Genomic DNA, 16,397 nt, shown 5'->3' on the forward strand with positions numbered 1-16,397 from the left:
TTTGGAACTAATTACAAGATACCGTCGCTATTCTGACATCCGTAGTTATTAATGTAGTGAACGATTAATCAAAAGATATGACGTATTCAGTACTTAGTGTGATTGGCTTTATGATTGAAGGTTACGCCTTAGAGTCTTTTTACTGCTTTGTAATTGGTTAGAGTTTTGAAAATGAATAAAGAGAGTTTGAGTTGGTCTTGGCGAATACTCCACGACAGACGCAGTCTGAGTCCGAGAGAGTCCAGGGGCGAGCCTTGAGGCAGTCCAGTCTTGGGCGAGTCTTGGTTCAGCCTTGTGAGAGTCTTGGGGACTTTTCCCCAGGGCGCTGTGTCTGGTAGAGTGCTCGATTGACCGACTAAGACGAGAGTTGAAACGTATTTCGTTGTGTGTGTCTTATTTGATTGTAAAGTTAAAGTGATTTTTCCGATCCCGTACCTCAAGGGGACGATATAGAGACGAGACGAGATTCCCCCCTGACAAGTGTGGAGACCCCGTGGAAAGAAGAGAATTTTCCCCGTGATAGTACAGTCCACCGGTACACATCATTCGATACTGCCGTTGTACTGTATTCATGCCCACATTGCAATATTCTCGTAATAACATAATATTATTGTAATCTATAATCTATACAGCTTGAAATTAGAATTATTTCTAGCATCAGCATCCGATAAATATACAAATTATGACCAAATATGGCTTTTTATAATGGCATTCGAGTCAAAACATGTATAAAATAACCGTTAATAAGGATAACATCCATCCGAGAATACTCATGCATGATTCAATATCTAAAAAATGTTGACTGAATAAATAATTCACGTAACTTTGTATAAAGAAGATTTCAGCATCGTTTATTAGTGAGTACTCAGGCCGGTAGTTAATTGTTTCTCTCAGCTGCTAGTATATGCAATAATAAATTCTGCAGGTATTCGTTAATTTGGTAACTTAAATGAAGGTGCTAGACAGTCATGCTAGATCTAGAGCAAGTCTGATTATGCAAGTTTTGAATACGTCACTGATTTTAGCAATGAAAAAGTTGTTTTCACTTAGTGTAAGTTTGTTTTGTAGTAACTACTCTTCTGTTATTTAGCATGTCATAAAACGATAAATATGGTGGCAAACAGTTGGATGGGCAAACAGTTGGACAGTTGGATGGACAAACAGTTGGATGGGCAAACAGTTGGACAGTTGGATGGACAAACAGTTGAATGGGCAAATAGTTGGATGGGCAAGGCAAACAGTTGGATGGGTAAACAGTTGGATATTTATTGAGAAATAAATACTATACTTGTGTATAATCATAGCTCCATTGACCTATGACGTCATAGAAGCTGATGAAAACAAAGCCTTGAAATATTTCTATTTTGTTAATATTTAAATCATTATAAATATATTAACATGTCGCTCGTATGTATAAATGTGTCAATAATATTTTCATATCTTTGAGGTCACGGAATTACATATTTTGGATATACTAGTAATGGTGGTTTAATTCACAACTAAATATTGCTGTTATAGTTGTGGTAACTTTAATCTACTCTACACTGTGCTGCACTTATATAAGTATATATCTATCCAATTTAATGCCCTTTCTAAAACATTAGTACACCTTTGACCAGACTTTCTCATTCTCGTTGGCGATGGGTAGTGCTTGCATGAAATCATAAACACAGGTCCTACTCTTAAACTGTTTTAAAGTTATTATACCCACAGCTTCCACGTGCCAATTTAAATGTTAGGCAACACGCATTTGTAGTTTATTTTATTTAATAAACTCACAATATGCAGAAATTTGTGGAAAGTCTGAGAGATTGTTAGTTTATGTCAAACTGTTCCACCATAAAGTAGTGTTATTACAAACGTTTACTAACTCAGTAATATAACATAAAGTGATGATTCGAAATTTTGCAATAAAAACATACTTTTTATAAATTTTAGTTGATTAATTCAACATTTTGTCACATTATCAATCACAATAGAAGATGATAATGAAATAAAACATACAGTTACATTACATTCAATACAATAACAACACAATATTGCCCTTTACCACTTATATTTATTGATAAACATTGTATTTATTTTAAACTACAAAGTTGAATTGAAACTGTTGTTCACATCATTGTCATAAAGATAGTATAAATTTAATTCCATTTTTGAAAACCAATAAATGAACTTTCGTGTTCAATATGCCGCCATTGCTGGTGATATTATAATACATATTAAATGATATGTATTGTTTTCTCAATTCATTACAAGGTAACAATGGGGTTAACAGTAAGACTATGTGAATAATATAGAATAGAGATTCTTGTATAGCATAACATTTATATATACTTAAACAGTAAAAATTAATTCAAATCAAAATGTTTCAACTAAGATGCAACTAATTTTTAACTAATATCACACACAAGTAAAAAGGTATGCTTTAATATAATGCTCATTAATTAGAGCCCAGAAATGATCAATTTGATAAACAATGTTAGACATAAACAAAATCCTTACTATAAACTAAAATTAAAATCCAATTATAGTTTTACTTGGAGTAGAAATTTTAGTACACAACACACACACAAACAAACGAATATGAATGAGTAATGTTACTATATCATCAGTGGATACCAGAGAAGTGTATCTCAAGAATGCTTTAAAATTAACTGAAAAATCAAATAAAAAAAACAAGCATAGTTAAAACTATCCTATACTGGGAACGTCATTGTTATGTAGATTTGGTACCCATGCAGCATTAGCGAGTAAAATACAGGGATTGCAGTGCAACAATTACAGTGTGCCTTGCTTGCTGGTCAATCTTTTGAAATAAATTTAGAACTGCTCTATAATGCTAAAATTTCACATCATCAGCATAAACTATGCTACTGAAATGGTCGATAAAAAAATACTCAAGGAACAGATCAACATTTTTCTAACTGCAAAACACTGCTGTAACATTCATGCTTTCCTATCAATGGTCGAATATATACACAGAAATTGACATACTATACTGATCGTCCTTATATGGGATGACAAATGACTTTCAATTCAAAAATATGCATTTGCTGAAATTCAATTTGCCTTCATTCAGTTAAAAACATAAACATAGGGAATCAAGTTAAACCCTCGAAATTAAACTGACTTATTCTAATAATAAGACAACTCAACACTGATTGTTTTGCAATCAAACTAATGTCTTGTGAAAATATTGTCAGTGAATTTGCGTTATTGATTCAAATATCAAGATTGTACTGTTACTGTGAATTGCATGACCATACAAATGGTAATGAAATCAATTTTGTCAAGGTTAGTTATTCTCATTCATCCTCTTCTCTATATTCCACTGCAGTTCGTTTAGGTTTTCCATCTGGGTATTTAAGCATATCTTCAATCGCACGTGTCACAAAGTAGTTTTCTAGGTACTTCTTGTTGATTTCCAACAGATTTTCGATGCTGCTTTCATGATACACCTTCCTTTCTGTTGACTTTGCGGATGCTCCATCTTCTCTGACAATTTCGATCCAGCTTTCAGACCACTTGTCAAGGAGCAAATCAGTAATATAAACCCCTGTATTGGATGCATGTTCAGCTATCGCTTCATGTTCAGAACGAGATATCCCCATATACTCAGACAGCAGTCGGTGATTTTTAGAATCATCTCTTTCTTTTTCTAATTCATTCACCACTTCTTGTCTTGTTTTGTGTGCCATCCACTTTACATCGGACTTGATACCATTTTCTTTCAAAATTGTCAAGTCAAATCCTGGAATCAGTAAATCTGTGACCTCTTCTGCTATTCCAATCTCTTCATCATAGACAGTGACTTTCATTTTTTCTGCTTGAAGTACTTGCTCTATTGGATAGGATCTGACTTTATTGAGGTCATGGTGGCTTCGCAAAGAAGATCTGCTGGTTACGTGAAACTTCACATCTGCACCAGGGCTTGTTTCATGTAAAACCTGACGTATAACAACAGCCACCTTTTGCATTAACGAATGACACTTTCCAAAATGTTTTCTTCCTTCACATCGAACAGCAACACTGACATCACGATTGTCTTCTGAAAGAAAGACCAAGGCTTCAACATCCTCACATACCTTGATAGCGTTTTTCCAAATACCACTCGGTGGACGCTGTAATCTTGTGTAAAGATCGTGAAGACACGCTTGCAGTTGAGGAAAGAAATTGGGGGAAAACATGTCAGCTGCTGCCTTGCACAGGAATTCTTTACCAAAATAATGAAGCTTATGGGGTTCTTCCTTCCATTGATCTTCTGGCATATATAGTGAAAGTAAATTCGGAATAATATACTTCCCTCTATGGCCACCACCATAATCTTTTTCACCCAATAGAACAATTATTTGAAAGTGTTCCAGCAGGGGTATCAGTAGGCCCATATCTGCTTCCTTCACAAGCACTTCTTTGATGTCTTTAAATGTGTATATCGTCTTCTTCTTTAACTTCTCTGAGTACTGGACAAACAAGTCAGTAGCCATGAGTGGTCCAATTATTCTATCACAAAACCACTGAGGAACAAGTATTATCACATCTTCTATATCAGACATTCTGACATACAGAATCTGAAACCAACATATAAAAATAAGACAATGACGTCACAATAAATTGGATAATTAGCATATAACGTTGCCTCACTACATCAGTAATTATTAAATGTATACAATAAATATTAGTTGTGTCATCAGTTTGTTTCAATACAAATTTTATTTACAGAACACAGGTTAGCATTTCTTCACATGGGTACATGTGTTTATTATGATATAATATTGAGCCACAATATGACGCTTGTCATATAAAAGCACTATTTTGAATAATATTTGATGATCTCATTAGTGTGGATAAAGCTGTAAAATATGTACATACTGGTAACGTTTTATTTTGTACACTTATTAGTGTCCACTTACTTCACCAGTGTCATAAAGATACTCAGATGCTTTACTCAGGAAATCCTCTTCAATTGATGAATCGATATCTCGTCTAACATTGGTCACGTAATCTCTCCAATACATAACAGGAAATAATATACATTTCTCAATCCATTTTCTTTTCACATGAATTATATTCGCACATATCGCTGGCATTGGTTCTGATATCTACAGAAACATTAAACAATACTCATTTAACTGATGAGAAACACACAATGTGAAAAACCATTTATGCAGTAGCCATTGTTGTAGTCAATGTGTGAAGTTTATGGATTTAGAGAAATTAAGCAATACTTGTTTTGTCCTCTGATTACAAGGCAATTACTGTGATGCATCCACTGTCTGTGATGTCATAAATATGGTTTAAACCGAACAAAATTGGGTGCATTTCAGTTGCAATGTAAGACAGTCTAATTCCTTGCATGGACTTCAATGTTAACAATGCTTACAAATAAGCAAATCATACCACCACACACATAACTAATAGTGTTCCTGACATTACTTTTATGTCCATTATAAATCACCACTATCAAAATTAGAGGTTTGTATGACGTCATGGCTAAAACCTCTATTCACAAGTGAATTCAATTCAACAAAAAGACCCCAAATATAATTAAATTTGTTTAATTATTTAAAAATAATGATTCTCCAACAGCATCATAATGGCTTTGGTAAAGGTTCTAGAATTGATAATGAGTTAATCGCTTCACATGTTAGTTTGCCCTAGACCCTTTCCCACCTCCAATATAGTCCTGTGGGGTGTGAGTTCATTAACGTTTAAATACATGTCATTCATATATTCAACTAAAATACATATTTACCTGAATCACGTATTCTCTACGTGTTTTAAGAATTCGTCGTAAGGTATCCATACCAGAACTAGCATAATCGTGTACATTGAGAACCAATAGTTCATTTATGATATCAATATATCGACTAAATGTCTTCTCCAATCCTTCTTTCAATGTTTTAGCCATTTTTAGAGCTAAAATAAACAATTGTCCATTATTGAATTAGTAACACCACCATCTTACAGTGATTGGATGTAAGTGATATATTAATAGTGTTGATTACTCAAACTAAAAAACAACAACAAATAATGGTAAGCTTACCTTCAGAATAATAATTAAACTTTTCTGCCCAATCAGCTCTGCTTCCTATTAAGATTACCGTCAGCTTAACTCCAGGGTTTCTGACTTTTAACATTTGAAACCATTTAGTAATCTGAAATGTATCACATATATCAATTCAATTACTGATAATAAACTAAGTTGTCAATATAAACCACTAATGGTTTTAAATACACATTTCTTATAATGAGGTTATTACTTGATATCACTTTTTGTAAAGAAGGTTGATACAAGTGACATCTTAGGCAACATGTACTAGTGTTACTAATGAACCAAAGGTGAGTGGATAAAACCCCAATGTGATTAAAATTTGTTTATTTTATTTTATTTTATTTTATTTTATTCTATTTTGTTGATAGTTTTTTTAAAGTTTTGGTAAATGCGAATGCCAGCCAAACAATGTGGCGATAAGTTAAAAATATACTGAATCACGCAACAAAGTAACAAAAAACATAAAAATACAAAATAATAAATACAACAAAATCGTAAGGTAAAATAAATATATAAAATTAAATATACGCCGTACAATACATCAGATTTTAATCAGATTTAAACACCCCATGTCGTCATGATTATTAGTCAGCTCTATAAATAAATGATATCAGGTGATAACCTAGTTATTAAATAACTGAGTGTCAAAACAAAAGGGAAATCATGATTTTATGGAACTATAAAATAATATGTTAATTTATGCTAATTAGACATGATGTCTCCTTATGGTTTTTAAAATAATGTTGAAACACAGTCCCTCTAGAGGGATTGTAGTTGAAATATTACTCTTCTTGGTGATATATTTTTCATAATAAACATTCAGTTGAAATGTGAATAACTGACATTGCAATATGTGAGTAATACTAATACATTTAGTAACATTTGTTTTCTTTGTGTAAACCAGATAGTCTATAGTGGTTACAGAATTGTTAAAACTTGAAATGTGATTTGAAAAATTAATAACGCTAATCACATTTTTTTTGAAAACCATGATTTTCTATTTTTTGGACCTGCATCGTGCGTCACTTCTCTATCAGATCTACAAGTATAGTTTTAATACATTTTTGTAGTATTTTATAGATATTTGATTAATTTCAAAACAATTAACAATAACTTAAATCCAAATTAGAAGAAAAACATAAAACTTTTAAAATAATTGGAAGAACATAGGGACTGGACTTCCTGTCACCACAGATGGCGCACTTCGTACAGCCTCCTTCTAAGTGATTTACCCATCATGCACTTTAAAAACAATTATGATATTGTTGTGGATGTACATAAGCATTTACAATTGTAAATTTATCATAATTATGAATCAAACTGATGATTACTTCCATAATTAACTTTTGAGGTTTTAAAGTAGTGTTAGTTTATAATGACAACTAGTTGCATTTTGGGGGAAGTATGATTAAAAAATCCTTATTCAAGTAATGTTTTCGCTTAAAAACAACTACTTTTTTCCTATTAAATTATTTTATCTAATTTGTGAAGACAATTTTAGATGTATGCATTTAATGAAAGCAATGGAATACATGTAGTTTTGTTGAATATTATCGGCTGAAAACATTCTTTGCAGATGAATATAAGAATTGCAGTTTTTCAGATGCCATATTATATACTTTTGAAATTGCTATTTAAAAAAATATATGCCTTCAAATTTCTACAAGTGTAGACAAAGGTTTTTCCAAAAAATTAAAAGAATTAAATATAATTTTTCCACTTTTGGCTAGATTTCTCAAAAATAAAATTATTTAAATTATATATTTTCTTCATTTTTGCTCTGCTAGTTGCTTATGCTCATGTGCTTATGTAAATTATTTTTTTATGGTCAAAATAATTTTGTTAATGATACAGCCTATGCGATTGTTGATTTATATGCACATCTATTGGAAATGTGCTTCTAATAGAGCAAATACAGTATATTAAATAGTAGTTGTTTTTATCTTTTGCAAATTAATTTAATAATAAACTTTAGTTTATTGCACTGTACATTTTATCATTTGACTGAAAAGTTTGTGATTACTGGTAGAAAGTATATATCAATACCTGTTTTGTTTTTTTGAATAAAAATATTTGTTATTAAAAAGTCTTTTGAAGTCAGTGTCAGAGTGGGAGAATTACTTTTTTTCTAATCAACTTATTTGTTGTTCATTATATTTCAAGTAATGTTGTGCAATGTATTCATGGTAATAGTTTTATCTTTTTTTTATATTTTTCCATCAATTATGTCTGGTACATGTTGAGTAATGTACTCTTGTATAACTAATTAGTTTAGATGTTACGTAAATGAATGATGGACCCTCCCAAAGATCCTGATTCTACAGGAAAAGAAGCCTGTCAGATTTTGACACAAAATCCTACAGGACAAACTTGTATGATTCCTACAATATTTTTACACATGTCAAAATCCTATAGGAGTAGACCTATTGAAATCCCATGGGAATTTGTCCTATTGCAATCCCATAGGAATTTGTTCTATTGAAATCCTATAGAAATTTGTCCTCATGCAATCCTATACGAATTTGTTCTATTAAAATCCTATAGAAATATGTCCTCATTCAATCCTATACAAATTTGTCCTATTGCAATCCCCTAGGAATTTGTTCTATTGAAATCCTATAGAAATTTGTCCTCATGCAATCCTATACGAATTTGTTCTATTAAAATCCTATAGAAATATGTCCTCATTCAATCCTATACAAATTTGTCCTATTGCAATCCCCTAGGAATTTGTTCTATTGAAATCCTATAGAAATGTGTCCTCATGCAATCCTATACAAATTTGTCCTATTGCAATCCCATAGAAATTTGTTCTATTGAAATCCTATAGAAATTTGTCCTCATGCAATCCTATAACAATTTGTTCTATTGCAATCCCATAGAAATTTGTTCTATTGAAATCCTATAGAAATCCTACACAAATGTGTCCTATTGCAATCCCGTGGGAATTTGTTGACTTGTAAGAGTACCGATGTGTCCATACACAGACTGCAAAGACTCCCATTGTGTCCTTCCCACATAAGAGTAAAAAAACAATCCTCATAAATCTCCATACTACATGTATGTTGTCAAAACCAACATTCTCATTATGTTCAGCAATGAATACCAAAATGAAGATTCTAAATTGTACTTTTTTTACTTGATATGTTTGTAAATTCATATTTATATTGAATGTTGTTATTTTAGTTTTATTTTCAGATACGATTGAATTAAGTATATGAATTTCTATGATATAAATATTCAGACATTTGATATTACCTGAGATTCTGGTCAAAATTATTTTGTAATACTCTCTATAATAATCTGGCCAGAGTCTAACAAGTAACAATATTGCTAGATTAAGATCAGAATTTTCCCCAAAGCAAGTCTAGTCAGACAATCATCATATACTTATTATTGTTGATGTTACCAAGCAGACTTGAAATTGATGACACAGCTGATATTGAAATTATCTCTTACCCGAGTCTTTTCTCTCTCCATAATATCCAATGGTCTGATTATCTTCCCGTTTATAAAGTCACACACCTGGTACATCACAATTATAGTGGCCAAGCCAGCATACAGAAACATGGCGTGACTGGAGAAATAACTCTCTTGTCCTGCCATATCTAACATAACCATTTTACCAACACCTGGCACTTCTTCTTTGGATATGTCTATGCCAGGGGTCAACACATACTTATCTTTGCCTGGTTCAGGACCAGCTTTAGATTTGGATGTCTGAAATATATGATAAATAATATTATTATACATCTGTCACCGTAACGCTGTAAGTTACAGCGTGCCTTAATTTTGCGGTATTTTACGGGGTATTTTCATCCCACCATATTAGGAAATGCGAATTCCAAATATGGAATGATTACGCGCATAAGCATCCTTTAATAATAAAAACAAAAATGGCTGCCACCAGGGTTTGGCCGGACTCCACACAAAGAAGTTCACTGATTCTGTTCTAAACATTTCGTATTTTGGTATTCCCATAATGTATCCTTGGTAGGAAAAGATAATATAATAAGGTTATTATGAGGATACCTCAAAGTATGTACTCAGACAGTACACCATTTCATCCACCTTCGCGAAACCCCAGTCAATACTCCCTCTGTACTGTCTTCCATGAAATATATCTACCATACATTTTTACGATGTTAAGTACTACTGATAGATGATCATTGTAAAACAAAATATACTATCATGACATTACTCACTTTGAGTAAAGACTTCTTCAGAGTTGTTTTCCCTGCACCTCCATCTCCACAAAACAGTAGTTTTGTTACGTCGATGGGGATTCCAGGCTCCTTCTGCAGTATTTTATAGTCACGTTCCTAAAATATATTTTATTTGACTTTAACTTCAGAATAACTGTCCTGAGTGAATACACTGTGATTGGTTGCTGGTGGAATTATACGAGTTCAGTATTATGTTTGACAGACGAAATATAGTATTGAAATAAGTAATACCTTTTTCACTTTAATCAACAATATCTCAGCTTCTTCATAAAATTTGTTCTGAAGATCACTTCCTGTACCAATTTCAGACCTCACATACTCAATTGCAGTCTCGTCGGTCTAAAATTTAAAATAAATTGTAACTATTACGGTAAAATCACCAGCAATTGCACAAAATACAATATTGTGTATAATATCTGTGGCACTCAGTGTATCTGGTTTTTAATAATATATAATTTAGAGAATTTGCCATGTGAACATTTTAATTTGAAGATATATCCACTATTTTTATAAATCATTAAAATTACAATTTATGAGTTTCCAATGACACATCTGTAATAAACTTTCAGACATTATTGTCATATTACACTTTATACGTCTGATGTGAACCAATGTAAAAGGACTTTTGTAAATTACAATTACGGTGTTAACCAATTTAACAGATTCATTTTTATAACATTTATTATGGAATGTAAATTACAAACCTTATTTGGTGATGTCATGTCAATGTTTTTCTCTAATAAAATCTTCATGATATTCAATCTATTGGTTTTATCTTGTGATGTCTTGACATACAAGCTGGCCCCATCAATTATTTTAAACAGTGCATTCTTATGATACTACAATACAATATACAGGTTGATGTAAAACACAATTAATGAACAAAGTAATAATTTGAAGAGTCATTGTTTATATGGTGAATACAATATCAGAAGTTGTCAAAACAGTTGTGGGAATAAGTAGAAAACAAAAATCCATTGGAATAGTAACAAATAAACAAATATTCATATTGAATGTCAACCTGTAATTCCATCAGTTCCCATACGTCATCAGGATTGAAACTCCACTTTGTTGGTTGAATTGGATGACCCGTAACATTTTGTTATCAACATAGATCAGCCCCCTAACCTGAGTGGACTTTGCCATAGACTCAATAGGAAGGCTAAATTCACTGACTGACATTCATTGACTAATGGATGCTATTTTGGAGGAACTTTGGTTAAGGTCCGTAGATGCCAGGATATAGCACACTAAAAAAGGTCACCCCCTAACCTAAGTGGACTTTGCCATAGACTCAATAGGAAGGCTAAATTCACTGACTGACATTCATTGACTAATGGATGCTATTTTGGAGGAACTTTGGTTAAGGTCTGTAGATGCCAGGAAATAGCACACCAAAAAAGGTCACCCCCTAACCTAAGTGGACTTTGCCATAGACTCAATAGGAAGGCTAAATTCACTGACTGACATTCATTGACTAATGGATGCTATTTTGGAGGAACTTTGGTTAAGGTCTGTAGATGCCAGGAAATAGCACACCAAAAAAGGTCACCCCCTAACCTGAGTGGACTTTGCCATAGACTCAATAGGAAAGCTAAATTCACTGACTGACATTCATTGACTAATGGATGCAATTTCGGAGGAACTTTGGTTAAGGTCCGTAGATGCCAGGATATAGCACACTAAAAAAGGTCACCCCCTAACCTAAGTGGACTTTGCCATAGACTCAATAGGAAGGCTAAATCCACTGACTGACATTCATTGACTAATGGATGCTATTTTGGAGGAACCTTGGTTAAGGTCCGCAGATGCTGGCGTTTTTGACCAGGTCTGGTTGACACCAGGACATAACACATTAAATTGAAATAAAGCCATTATGATAGGAAGATGGTCACATAGTCCTGTCGGGTACATGTCTCAAACCGAAATATGGTCTCTGTGGCAAAATACTCTATGTCAGCACTTGCACTTGCAAATTGTACAAAAATATATTCGGCTGAGATAACAGTGGCATTAATAAACAATAAAAAAATAAATTAAAACAAGTCATTGAAAATGACACAGTCCTCGTTAAATTTTGAAAGTTTTCTTTGTGCTTGTCATATTAAAGTGGAGGTGTTGTCATGAGCGAGTCCTTGAAACTTGAGTCCCAAGTGGCGTATACAACATATTATTTATTTACATCAAATTCGAACACGTGTTGCGCGACGACTCCTCCGGTTTAAGACATAGCAAAGAAAAATATAGATACAAGTGAAAGCATGTCCAAGTTATCACATTTTAAACGAACAACATGGCCACCAGTCAGCCATATTTGATCAAATTGCAAATTGAATTGACATGTACATGTATCCATTTATGATATACTAAATATCAATGAAAATGATACACAAATACAAATGATAAAAACAGCCGTTATTCGGGCATCTTTGATCTGATTATGAAACAAAGTGACATGTATGATGTATGTGCAAATTACAAATGAAAATGGTACATATATCTTTGAAATATAGTAGTAAGGCCAAAATATCAGATGCCTGTCAATCGGCCATCCTTGATCCGATTTTGAAACAAATTGTCATGGACATGTACTCTAACATGTATAAAGTAAGTGCCAAATTTTAATAAAAACTGAAAAAGCATGTCCAAGATACCACATTAAAACAAGATGCCTGCCAGGCGGCCATCTTTGATCCAATTGCCAAAGAAGTTGACATGGACATGTATCCTAACATGTATAATCTATGTACCAAGTTTGAATGAAAAATGACAAAGCATGTCCAAAATACAACATTTTCAAAAAACAAGATGGCTGACAGTCGGCCATTTTGAATCGAATCGATAAACCACTGCATGTGCATATGTCCAACATAAAGTACATGCAAAGAATGAACAGGATCGGTCAAAAGGATTCTGAAATATGACTCCTGAGGGATGGACGCACAGACGGACAGACGCACAGATGGACTGACGGATGCACAGACGGTCAAAGGACATGTATCCTAACATGTATAATCTATGTACCAAATTTGAATGAAAACTGACAAAGCATGTCCGAAATACAACATTTTCAAAAAACAAGATGGCTGCCAGTTGGCCATTTTGAATCAAATCGCTAAACCACTGAATGTGCATATGTCCCACATAAAGTACTAGGCACATGCAAAGAATGAACAGAATCGGTCCAAAGGATTCTGAAATATGACTACGGATGGATGGACGGATGCACGGACGAACGGACGGGGACCAAATTATAAGTCCCCGTTTTTGGACTTTGTTTGAACGGGGACTAAAAAAAGTAGAATTCATGTACAATATATTGACATTGGTAAACTAAATGTAGATGGAGTTGTTTATGATATGAATAGTAGATATTGATAGATGGATGACGTTATAATACAATCTATTCATTGAATTCATTGTCATTTATCAAAATGGTACAACGTTCAATCAGAGGCCTGGCCCAGGCAGGATGTATGAAAATATCTATCTCTATACTGAATTCAGGTTTCAATTCAAGATATATTTTATAAAGTCTGTACTATATAATTTAGGACTAATAACTATCTGACAATTCAATTTATCTGTCAATACTCCGTAATTACAATGATGTCACTGTATGGATATGATTGGTCAACCATTATAACAAGTATAAGGGTGGTAAATATTTGCAAAATATTGGACTCCCTGTCATGTGACTTTTGTTGAGCTGTGGGGATGGACTCCTTGTCATGTGACTTTTGGTGAGCCGTGGCATTGGACACCTTGTCATGTGACTTTTGGTGAGCCATGGCAATGGACGCCTTGTACAAGTGACTTTTGATAAGCCGTGCCAATGGACACCTTGTCATGTGACTTTTGGTGAGCCGTGGCATTGAACGCCTTGTCATGTGACTTTTGGTGAGCCGAGGCAATGAATGCTTTGTCATGTGACTTTTGATGAGCCGTGGCAATGGACACCTTGTCATGTGACTTTTGATGAGCCGTGGGAATGGGCACCTTGTCATGTGACTTTTGGTGAGCCGTGGCAATGGACACATTGTCATGTGATTTTGGTGAGTCGTGGCAATGGAAGACTTGTCATGTGACTCTTGGTGAGCCATGACAATTGATGCCTTGTCATGTGACTTTTGGTGAGCCGTGGCAATGGACGCCTTGTCATGTAACTTTTGGTGAGCTGTGGTGATGGATGCCTTGTCATGTGGCTTTGCAAAGCCACAATTAAGGTGATAATTTTGTGACAAATTTGTCGTCGTACCAAGAATTATTTTTTATATAAACCATGAATGAAATTACTATCTTTTACCATATATAGAGAGTAGAGCTATATTGACTTTTAGTTTTGAATTTTATTTGTTTTTACTCCATTATTTTTATTTGTTTCATTAAAAGCCCTTAATTCCCTTTATTCGTTTCCAATTTTTTTTTCTATGCATGGTAAGGGGCCTTGCAGCTCAATAATGGATACATTATTTGAAATAATCTGCAGTGATGATATCATAAAATTCATGGCTATTAATGGCTATTTTTTAGGCGAAATGCTCAGTGACAGACATTGACATTGAACTATTTCTTATACATATACATATTAAACATATTAACATATATTAAACATATTTATCTATTTGGTAAAACAAATTAACAAACGTGTTTAGTCTTTTTCTGGACGTGATCATTATTGGTAAACAACAACTGATGTAGCCGCGTGATGAATCGTGGAGCTAAAATCAGCTGATTGTATGTGGTGATGTTTACTTATTAAATAATAGCTCTTCGAAATTCTCATTCATGTATGGAAACTATTTTGTAATAATAAATATATATATATATGTAAATATGCATATGTAATTTTAGATTAATAGATTTTTGGTTTCCATTTTTCAACGTCCATGCCAATGATGCACGCTACAAATGTGCCACGCCCACTCCACTTTCACATTGGTGCACCCTGTTTAATTTTCAAACCGCGGAGAACCCTGCTATTATATAAAGTATTTTCAATATACCAGTGGATTTTATGACATCATCAGTGAAGATTATCTGATAAACCTGTATCTAGGCTGAGAAAAAAGAACAAAGATGTAAAACTATGTCTGTCAACAAATAAACGACAGGTTGATTAATTAGGTAGATTAATTATTGCTACTTCACATATATGTGGTGCATTATGGGAATGCTTTTGCCATTGAATATAAGAGCTGAAAAAATAGATTTTACTTCTTGCAAATTAATATTTTTTTTTTCTTGGTACTAAGATTTATGTCTAAAGTTTAACATTTTATACACAAATATTTAAAAACATGTTTTGAAGGTTGATTTAAATACACAAAACTTTTCTCTATTCTGCCATAGGTGGCACACTTCCCCAGTACACAACATTTGAAAATTAAATATCAAACTAATGAAATGCTTTAACAACCTTGGAATTCATCAAAGTAACGAAATATGAAAGAATTATTTCATGACAGAAAACTGCAAAAAGTCGTCAATGATCATAATCTTGTACTTGTACACTAATCAATAATGCAAAACAAAATATGAATACATAAAATGATGAACATTAGAGAAGAAATAATGATTACTAATTGATGAGACATTAGCAAATTAACGACGAGGTACTCTATGAAAGACTAGACCAAACTAATTACAGCTATAGATTGACGATTAAATGGTTTAATACAAAATGAAATTAAATGGGAAGTAGGAATTGGAGTATTGAGCAAAAATCTTGTATCTTCCTGAGGTAATATACTGCCTGTGTACAAATAAACTTAGTAATTGTACACATTCATATGTATTTTTGACGAAAAAAATGGCCGATAGTCATGTGCCTCAGTATGCTAACAATTGATACCCATATTCTATGTTTGAAAAAAATGACCAGCACAACTTAAAATAAAATGTATGTTTTTGGTCTATTTTGGAGGAAAAATACGGGCATCAGTCGACCATTTTGTATCTGAAGAAAACAAAATATTATGGGTATATTTATACCATTGTGCAACTACCATGCACCAAGTTTGGGGAAAATCTGATATACTGTAATAATCGAATCAAATGCAAATAATCCATGCGTGAGGTGCCAATCCAGTCAGGGACTAATAACCACCTGCAGA

At 33.2% G+C, this 16,397-nt stretch overlaps 1 protein-coding gene across 1 annotated transcript in view; it reads right to left on the minus strand.

Moving 5' to 3' along the window:
- Nucleotides 1-2,039: 2,039 nt before the first annotated feature.
- LOC146730057 (death-associated protein kinase 1-like) overlaps nucleotides 2,040-16,397 on the minus strand; it is a 31,500-nt gene continuing 17,142 nt past the window's right edge. The window contains exons 3-10 of the mRNA XM_085494405.1: nucleotides 10,986-11,120; nucleotides 10,513-10,620; nucleotides 10,261-10,377; nucleotides 9,515-9,775; nucleotides 6,047-6,158; nucleotides 5,756-5,919; nucleotides 4,914-5,102; nucleotides 2,040-4,571 (exon numbers count right to left, since the gene is read on the minus strand). Coding sequence (XP_085350531.1) covers nucleotides 3,309-4,571; nucleotides 4,914-5,102; nucleotides 5,756-5,919; nucleotides 6,047-6,158; nucleotides 9,515-9,775; nucleotides 10,261-10,377; nucleotides 10,513-10,620; nucleotides 10,986-11,120 — 2,349 coding nt within the window. The 3' untranslated portion in view covers nucleotides 2,040-3,308. The remainder of the gene's footprint in view (nucleotides 4,572-4,913; nucleotides 5,103-5,755; nucleotides 5,920-6,046; nucleotides 6,159-9,514; nucleotides 9,776-10,260; nucleotides 10,378-10,512; nucleotides 10,621-10,985; nucleotides 11,121-16,397) is intronic.

The sequence above is a fragment of the Saccoglossus kowalevskii genome, chromosome 20, assembly GCF_978046115.1.
Source record: "Saccoglossus kowalevskii chromosome 20, keSacKowa6.1, whole genome shotgun sequence".
Classification (NCBI taxonomy): Eukaryota; Metazoa; Hemichordata; class Enteropneusta; family Harrimaniidae; genus Saccoglossus; species Saccoglossus kowalevskii.